The sequence below is a fragment of the Myotis davidii genome, unplaced genomic scaffold (genome assembly GCF_000327345.1).
Source record: "Myotis davidii unplaced genomic scaffold, ASM32734v1 scaffold2336, whole genome shotgun sequence".
Classification (NCBI taxonomy): domain Eukaryota; kingdom Metazoa; phylum Chordata; class Mammalia; order Chiroptera; family Vespertilionidae; genus Myotis; species Myotis davidii.
The window spans coordinates 96,772-106,249 of record NW_006287366.1 but is presented as its reverse complement, the minus strand read 5'-3'; the positions used below and the strand labels follow the sequence as shown (position 1 = coordinate 106,249).

The window sequence follows — 9,478 nt, the reverse complement described above, 5'->3', positions numbered from 1 at the left end:
ATAGGCATGGACATGGGAGGAAAGGGACGGGAGGGGAGCCTGAGGGACCCCTCTGCTGGCCGTGGAAGGACAGGGGGGCCTCAAAGCAGGGTGGCCATCCGCACCTGTGTCCCCTGGTCCTCAGGACGCCCCGCTGGGCGGAGCTCCGCCAGGCGCTGGCTCTCTCCCTGCGTCCTCCCTCTGCCGCGCCCTCTGCTCTTTGCTGTTTTGGACTCATGTTCCTTCCCTTCCACCCTCCACTCCGCCGCTGGGACAGGTCATTGCAGGTCGGCATGCTGGGGGGCAGGGGAGAGTCAGAGGCCCCGGGGCGCTGGTGCAGCACAGGTGCCCTCTGAGGCCCAGTGCCTGCGGACTTCCGGGTGGGAGGCAGGAGGTGGAAAGATGTAGGTACAGCCCTGGCTGGTTTGGCTCAGTGGATAGAGCGTCGGCCTGCAGACTGAAGGGTCCCGGGTTCAATTCCGGTCAAGGGCACTATATATACATATATATATTTTTAAAAAGAAAGACGTAGGTACAAAAACAGGAAAGACAGCTGGGAAAAAGTAGATGACAGAAGAAAAACAAATGGGTGTGTAGATAAGGTGGAACAACAAATGACGTTTCTCCTTTCCTTAAAAAAAAATTAACAAACAAACAAAAAAAGAAATCAATCCTATTTGGAGTTTAGAGCGTTCCTGGAAGTGCAAGTTGGAAGGTGCCCACAGCCAAGAGGCCTCGATGGATGCAACACCCCAGGACCAACCCTTGGCCCAGCCAGGCTCTCCTCCACTTCTGCCAGCGCGCACCTTCACTCAGAAGGGGTTTCCTAGGAGAAGAAAACAACTTGAAAAATCTGTCAGTAGTTTCTTCCATGAAACCATCTAACCCGGGAGAGGAAAGGCCCTCTGTGCCACCCCGCCTGGGCCTGTCTCTGAGGCCTTGGGCTGAGGCAGGCAGCTGCCCTCGGAAGGGGAAGGGGTGGGCCCACTTCCTTCCCTGCCACCTGTCCAGCTGGCAAGACGGCTGCTACCTCACAGAGTGCCCTCACCCGTGCAGCCCAGCCCCCCTTTCCTCTGGCCTTTCCATGCCTCATGGCCCCACTCTTTTGCTGCTTTCCTGTTGTTTTTTTTGTTTTCAGCTTAGACGAAGGAGGAAAGAACTTACTTAGTTCTTCAAGAAATTGCCCTGAAAACAAAGAGAAGTAGGTGACTGGTTGGAGGTGACAAGCTCCCGCCCGCGCCTCCCTGTGCAGATCTGCAGGGACGCACCCCCTTTCCACTATGGGACCCACGGATTCCCTGAGGAGCCTGGCTGGCCCTGGGGACAGAGAGGGAGACCCCAGCATCTGGAGCCCTGGTTCATCTTTCCACCCCCTGCTCCGTGGCCCTGTGTGCACCCCACCCCTGCACCTGCTAGTCTTCGGTGCAGCCAGTTGTAGCAGATGACCAAGGCGGCCAGGGGTCCGAGCACCGGCACAATGACAAACAGGGTCACCTTCCAGCAGGGCACCCTCAGAAAGTGAGGATCTGAATTGTCCACCAAGAACAAACAGGGTTAATGGGGCTCCCCATGCCCACGCACCCCCCCATATTGTATGGGGTTTCTTAACATGTTGCAGAAGTCTCAAAATACTGCTTATGTTTATCAATATTTTGAAATGACATAATTGGACCTGAACAGCATTTTAGTGGGGCATGGTATCTTCACTCTTCCTCCAAGAAGCCCCCCGGGGTTAGTCATGTAGTTGTACTCCTGTACTCAGAAACACGCCACCGCGTGAGTTCAGCTGGTGACACGTGTCCTTGGTTCTCCAGTTACTTCATGTAAGGGTGGCACTTCCCCGCTAGACAGCGAGTATTTGTGCAAAGGTCCCATTTGCCCCCCTCTGCTTCCTGAGAAGAGGATGATGAGCATGTGGTGTGAGCCCTGCAGAGCGAGCAGCAGTGCCTCAGCGCAAGTGCCCGCACTCGCAGCCATCTCACCTGTCCCAGGTGCAGGTGCTTATTCAAAGAAAAGGCAGAGGAAACCCATTGGAGCCAGGGTCCTGCCCTGGCCAGGTGCCTGGGCCGGGGGACATAGCTGACCCAGGGCCTGTACCCCAGCACTTACCAAAGGTCCTGTGAAGGCTCTCTGAAAAGAACAGAGGGAGAGGCACTTAGAAGGCTTGCGAGGCCACACTGCCTCCTCTGGGCCTGTGTTTTTTAAATCACCTAAAGTTCTTTCTACCTGACAGTGACACCCGACAGACAGACGGAGGGAGGGAAGCTGCAAGTTGGTGCCTATCCTGGCTCACAGCAGCAAGAGGAATGAATGTTCTGTCAGTTTGGGCTGCTTTGGGAGTTTTAAAGGGAACTCGGGGATTGGCAAAGATGTTCTGAGAGAGCGACCATTTTGGTGAGGCCAAAACCAGAAGGGTGGGGAGGAGGAGGAGGGAAGGTAAGTGAAACTCACCTATCTCTGCTCGAAGTTTTCCTAAAATGGAAAAAGGCAACACAATCAGTCCCTGGGCTGGCGCACACCGGCCTGCTCTGGTGGGAAGAGCCGCTGGGCTTGGAGCGGAGAGCCCGGCTCTTTACTTGGCTGTTGTCTGGATTAAAAATCAACCAAAGGACTTGTATGCACGCATACGAGCATAACCAATGGACACAAGACACTGGGGCACATGGGAGGCTAGGGGAGGGTCAAGGGGAGAAAAAAAAAGAAGACATATATAACACTGTGTGATACTTTAAGCAATAAAACAATTAAACTGGGATAAAGAATGTGGGGAACCTCGGTGGACAGCAAAGCCCCAGGCCAACAAGATTTGATCACTGTCCCCTGTTCCGCCCGGCTTGGCCCTGTCAGTTCACAGGCCTCCCCACCCGCTGGGGCCACTGTGTGGACGTAAAGCCGCGGCCGTCTGACAGGAAGGGAGGGACTGAACACAGCGGAGGAGCTGCTGCACCGGGCGCTTCACATAACATTACCCCTTAGTCCCTCCTTACAACTGAGGGGAGGGCGCTGGCTCTGCCTGACGGGTGGGGCCCACAGCCGGGAGGGGCAGCGGAGCGGACGCAGGCCCGCGGACCCATCAGGTTCTTTCTGCTCAGCCTGTGGACTTAAGGCCTTGCTAATGGGGGATGAATTCAAGGAGAGAAAAAGCCCCATTCTTTATGCCGCCAACACCCACTCCCCGCAAAGCCCTTCTCGCTGCCATCCTCTTGGCGGGGCAGGGATGGACAGTGTGGGCGCAAACGCGGAGCTCCATTTCCGGCAAAACCCAGTCCTTGGCGTTGCATGGAGATGGAGGACGGGGGTTTTGAATGCCTGCTGCGTGTTTGTATTCCCCTTAAGAGCCCAGCCTTGCGCCACCCAAGCTCATTCCCTGCGTGTGAATGCTCCCTGGGCCGGGGCCCAGCACGGCTCGGGTTGAGCTCCCCGCACAGGCTTCCAGGCACGTGGACCCGCTCCTGCCTCGGCTGCCTCATCTGCAAGCCCACCTCAGGGTGCCTGGGTCTGCGGCCTGACAAGCGCTCTGCTGCGTGAGCCTGGCGCGGGGTTCTGGACCCAGGAGCATGGGAAGGAAGCGCTGGGAGCCGGCTCATGGCTCATGCTGGGAAGGCACTGTGCCGGGCGTACCTCTCAGCCTGCGCTGCAGGCCCAGGAAGAGCAGGCCGGCCACCAGCTGCAGCAGGAGCAAGGGCAGCACCGCCAGGCCGGCCAGCGCGCCGGGCCCCACCCAATGGAAGGGATCTGGAAGAGAGCACAGGCCCACTCAGTGGGAAGATCTGCAGGGAGCACAGGCCCACCCAGAGGGAGGATCTGCAGGGAGCACAGGCCCACTCAGTGGGAGGATCTGGAGGGAGCACAGGCCCACCCAGAGGGAGGATCTGGAGGGAGCACAGGCCCACCCAGAGGGAGGATCTGGAGGGAGCACAGGCCAGCCAGCTGGCACCCCGCACCAGGCTGCCCACTCCACAGTGAGGTGAGTGAGGCAATGAACATAACTGAGGCTCAGAGAAGGCAGCACAGAATTGACACCTGAGCTTAGTCTTGAAGGAGAGGCTAGAGCTTGGAACAGCAGCACTCAAGGCTGCAGGTTGGGCTAATCTTGGGGAGTTTTGAGAACCAGCTAAGCCTTAGCTGCTAAGGGATGCTGAGGCCGCCAGGGTGGCGGAGGGCCCGCCCCTCAGGGACAGACCTGAGCTGACACCACAGAGCAGAGGAGAGTCGGGTGGGCAGTTCAGAGGTCATGGTAGTGGGGACAATGAAAAGGACAGGAGCTGGCACCGGGCCATGATGGAGGTGGAGAAGTTCAAAGGGCTGTGAACTCACATAGGGAAAAGGATACGTTTGTATTGTCAGTAACGCTGAAACCAAATGTAGTGTTTCTTTCTATTATGTTTGTAAGCAATACACGCAGAACCTGTGACTTTGTCATCAATAAAAACCACAAATGCCTTCATGTCATATGGAGTTGTTGCAGAAATCTCAAAGTATCACTTATGTCCCTCATTAGTTTGAAATTACACTCATTATCAGGGCCATCCCATATCCTGTATGTTGTTCACTGTTTCAGGGCTGATGTGTTTTGTTTTATGCATTTAAGTCGTCCTCCGAGAAGGGCCATCACCTGCCCAGGCTGCCGGAGGGCTCCATCGCACGCGGCTTAGGAATTCCTTTTCTGGAGCTTGGAGACAGGAGGACCCACAGGACTTGTGCCTGAGCGTGTGGAGGGGAGCGGAGGGAGGGAGGGACTCAGCGCTCTGGTTCCACCGCTTTCCCATTCTAGAGTCTGCTGGGCAGTGCCCACGCGCTGCCTGTCCAGGCTCAATGTGCCATGCTTCCGCCAGCCCGTACCTTGTTCTCTGCTTTAGAGGGCTGGGTGAAGACACTGCCATTCTCGTTAGGAATCAAGTCACAACAAGCAACATTAAACTGGTCAGGAGGGCCCTGGCCCACTAGCTCATCCACACACACCAAGGTTGCGGGTTCGATATCCAGTCAGGGCATATACAAGAAACAATCAATGAATGCATGACGCAGTGGAGCAACAAATCGATGTTTCTCTTTCTCTTCCTCTCTCTCAAATCAATAATAAAGAAGTTCATCTAAAAAATAAATAAATGGGTCAGGAGGGGTTCGTAGATTTAAATACAACCGTAGAAGAAGATACAGCAAAGTCCACTTTGAGGTTCTTATCTGGGCACCGACAGAGCATGGCTGCCAAGCTCACAGTTCAGCTTTTTCTTTGTAACCGAGAGAGCAGAAGGCCTGTGGACCTGCTGATGGGAACAGCAGGGACGGCGCTCCCAGGAGTGTGCCTGGCAGGTGACTGCGCGTTTAACCCGTCAGCCAACAGGAGTGCAGGGGACGGAGCACCCTGCTACACAGCAAGGGACGAAGTCGGCAAGATCTAGATCGAGGGAAACACTACAGCACAAACACCCATGTGTGGATCGTGTTTGGTTCAAGCCAAACAAACCAGTTGTACAAATATACTTATGAAACGATCAGGAAAATTTGAACACAGACTGGGCATTGATGACTTTAAGGAATTTTTGTTAATTTTTAAAAATGTGATCATTGAATTTATTGGGGTGACATTGGTCAATAAAACATAGGTTTCAAGTGTACAGCTCTCTAATACATCGTGTGTATACTGCATTGTGGCTTCACCATCCAAAGTCAAGTCTCCTTCCATCACCATTTTAAAATGTATTGATTGATTTTAGAGAGAAAGGAGGGAGGAGAGAAGTACTGGTTTGCTGTTGCGCTTGTCTATGCATCATTGTTTGCTTCTTGTATGTGCTCTGACTGGGGACCAAGCCCTTGGCCTTGGCACATCTGGACGATGCTCCAACCAGCTGAGCTACCGGGTCAGGGCTCCTCCCAGAACGGTTTGTCCCGCCTTTACTCTCTCCTACCTCCGCCACCTCCTCCAGCTTTCTTACACTTGAATGACACATCCTTAAGGATTTAGCAATGAAATGATACTGCAGCCTAGGACTTGCCTCGGGCACTCAGTCGGAAGGGGGTAAGGAGGGGTCAGGTGGAGCAATTTGCCTTTGGTCATAACTATTGCAGGTAGTGATGGGTCCTTGGAGGCTCATTACCGTTATCCTCTCTACCTCTGTATACATTTTAAGGTTTCATAATGATGAGTTTAAAGAAAGGATTAGAGACAACTATTACTAAAATCACAGAAATGACAAGGAAAGAATAAGGTCAGAGAGACAACCAACTGTGGCGGAGGTGAGGGCATCTGAGACCTGCACCGGCATAGCACTGCCTGGAGCCCTAACCTCGCCCAGCTTCCTGGCTCCCGGACTAGGCGGGCGCTGGCTCAGCTGTAAACTCGAAGGAGGAAGAGGTTGGAATGTGGAACCCAATCCAGAGGGAAGCTTCCTTCCCTGAGGCAGTTTTCATTTTGAGGTGACTTTTTTTGTACAACAAATGCTGTCTGAAGACCATCCTGTGACACAGCTATCTCCACCTCCCGCAGCCACCCCTAGAATAGCGCTCTGTTATCCGCACACAGTGCCATCCCTGGCCCCGGCCTGCAGTGGGCTATTGTCTGGCCGGTTGGCTGGTGTTTCACCACAGGTGGGGAGGAGGAGGGGGGAAAGGAGGCTCCCACCCTCACAACATTTTTGTCCTTCGCTTAAATAGCAATTAATTTTCTCCTTGGCCAGCAGCTCAGTGGTTAGAACATTGTCCAGCTACCCTAAGGTTGTAGATTTGATCCTTAGTCAGGAAACATACAAGAAGCAACCAATAAATGCAGAAATAAGTAGAACAACAAATCAATGTTTCTCTCTCCCTTCCTCTCTCTCTCTAAAGATCAATTAAAAAAATAATTTTCAAAGCTTCCCTTTCATCCACTTCATCTTGCCCACATCTAACCATCCTGGGATTTGAAAAAAAAAATGAGTGACTTGTCATTCATCACATAAAACATACTGAAAATGAAATTCTGGAGAAGGGAGTAGGGAAGTAAACACTCCAGGTGACATATTCAGACATTTGTTTTGTCAGTTTACTCACTTCAACTATGCTGAAATATATATTTTAACATATTTTTATTGATTTCAGGAGGAAGGAAGAGGGGAGAGAAAGATAGAAACATCAATGATGCGAGAGAATCATTGATCAGCTGCCTCCTGCACACTCCTATTGGGGATCGAGCCCGCAACCTGGCCATGTGCCCTTGACTGGAATCAAACCAGGACCCCTCAGTCTGCAGGTTGATGCTCTATCCACTGAGCCAAACCGGCCAGGGCTGGAATATATTTTTCAATAACGTTTCTCACCTAATAAAACACCACAAACACATCAACTTTTCATTGTAATAGGATTTGGTCAATTTGACTCTTTTAAGAATGATCCCCTTGTTTATAACAAACAAACAAACAGGAGATAATCCCAAAGCAACAAGAAGGAAAAAAGTCCCCTTGCACACTTTGATTAACTTTCAGATTATTCATATTATCTTCTAGGACAGTGGTTCTCAACCTTCCTAATGCCGCGACCCTTAAATACAGTTCCTCATGTTGTGGTGACCCCCAATTTCATTGTTACAAATTGAACATAATTAAAGCATAGTGATTAATCACAAAAACAATATGTAATTATATATGTGTTTTCCGATGGTCTTAGGTGACCCCTATAAAAGGGTCATTTGACCCCCAAAGTGGTCGCGACCCACAGATTGAGAACCGCTGATCTAGAGGGTATTATGTTCAGTAACATGTCAATATAATCAGCTAAGTAGAAGGCATATTATGCTTTCTCTGTACAAAAGTGACATATTGTGCATTCCTTTTTTTATAGAATATAATATAATGGTGTTACCTTTACTTCTAAATATCAGAAGGACTGTATTACTAAAATCAGAAATAATATGATACTAATTTTTGATTTCTAGAGAGAGTGGGAGGGAGGAAGGAAGGGGAGAGAGAGAGAAACATTGTATGAGAGAGACTCATGAATTGGTGGCCGCCCACATGTGCCCCTGCCTAGGCTAGGAACCTGCAGGGAGGTACATGTCCTTGACCTGGGGTGGAACCGGAGAGCTTCTGGTCTGCAGGCCAACGCTCTAACCACTGTGCACCCGGCCAGGCAAGTGTAGCTTGCTTTCATCACTCAGCAGTACTTGCGGAATGCCTCCAAGCCATCTGCCATCGCCCAAACAGCCCTTCACTGGCCGCAGGTGCTCCCAGATGAGGAGCACCGCTGAGCCAGGCGCTTGCATGCTGTGGGCTGGCTGCTCTGGGTGCTCCGGTCTGAATGAGCAGCAGGCCCTGAGGATTAGGTGTGCCTGAGGAAGCGACGCCCGGGAGGGCGATGTGGGGTTGAAGGCGCTCATCTCTGGCCCGAGGATGACGAAAGCTACAGGTCCCGGGCTCAGCGGCTGAGCCTGGACCAAGGGTCAGGGTTCGATTCCGGTCAGGGCACAAGCCAGTTCAGCCAGTGGGGGCACGCAGGGGGCAGCCGATCCACGATTCTCTCATCACGGATGTTTCTCTCTCTCTCTCTCTCCCTTCCTCTCTGACATCAATACAAATATATTTTAAAAAGAAAGAAAAGTCGGAGGAGAAACCAAGATGGCGGCATCAGTAAACACCGGAAATTGCTGCCTTGCACAACCACTTCAAAACTACAACTAAAAGACAAAATGGACATCATCCAGAACCACAGGAAGGCTGGCGGAGTGGAAATTCTACAACTAGAAGGAAAGAGAAAAGTACACTGAGACTCAGAGGAGGCGTGGAAGCAAAGTGCAGAGGTACGGAGGCGCACGTGGAAAGGGCTGGCAACTGAGGACGTGGTTGTCTTTTTCAATCAGGATGGAGTCACAAGTTCCCAATGGCCCTGACTCCAGTCCTGGGTGAGTCTCTGGGGACCCAGACTCATACGGGGAGAAACTGGACTGTCTGGCATCAGTCCGAACTCGAGGGCGGCTTTCTCTCAGAGGTGAATGCAGCAATTACGGGGACACTGAGATGCGGGGCCTCTTAGGGTAGGACTGAGGAACAGCCACAGCTGCTTGCTCCGCCCTGTTGATCCCCTGAGACCCCGCCCCACCCAAGCTGTGAGCAGAAGCTTTGGCATATGGAAGGCCTGGCCCTTTGCAATCTGAAAATTACCTAACAAACTGCAGCTGGGCCAGAGAGACCCAGAACTTCCAAAAGAAGGCCCAAGGCCCCACATCAGCTTGCACTGCTTCACAGCTGGGCCTCATCTGGGCACCTCCAAACCCCAAACAAGGAAGAGGAATCTGAAGAACTCTCCATAGCTCCTGCTGGGTAGCCTCAGGCAGAGGCTAAATTAGCACCTCCTTATATCTAAGAGCCAGTGTACGCAGTGGTCAGAGTGGGACCATCCAGATTACAACTCCTCAGATCCATAAGCGACACACTCAGGGGGCAGACTCAGTGAGCACCAAAGCCCCACTGAAGCAAGTCTTGCCCCAGAAGGGTGTCTTCAGCACAGAAGTTCTCCCACTGCAGACACA

At 52.2% G+C, this 9,478-nt stretch overlaps 1 protein-coding gene across 1 annotated transcript in view; it reads right to left on the bottom strand.

Annotated features, from left to right (window-relative positions):
• Positions 1-496: 496 nt before the first annotated feature.
• The window catches only part of MOG (myelin oligodendrocyte glycoprotein), a 12,489-nt gene continuing 3,507 nt past the window's right edge, over positions 497-9,478 (bottom strand). Inside the window, exons 2-7 of the mRNA XM_015560912.1 lie at positions 3,601-3,714; positions 2,431-2,451; positions 2,089-2,109; positions 1,389-1,505; positions 1,144-1,164; positions 497-805 (exon numbers count right to left, since the gene is read on the bottom strand). Coding sequence (XP_015416398.1) covers positions 792-805; positions 1,144-1,164; positions 1,389-1,505; positions 2,089-2,109; positions 2,431-2,451; positions 3,601-3,714 — 308 coding nt within the window. The 3' untranslated portion in view covers positions 497-791. The remainder of the gene's footprint in view (positions 806-1,143; positions 1,165-1,388; positions 1,506-2,088; positions 2,110-2,430; positions 2,452-3,600; positions 3,715-9,478) is intronic.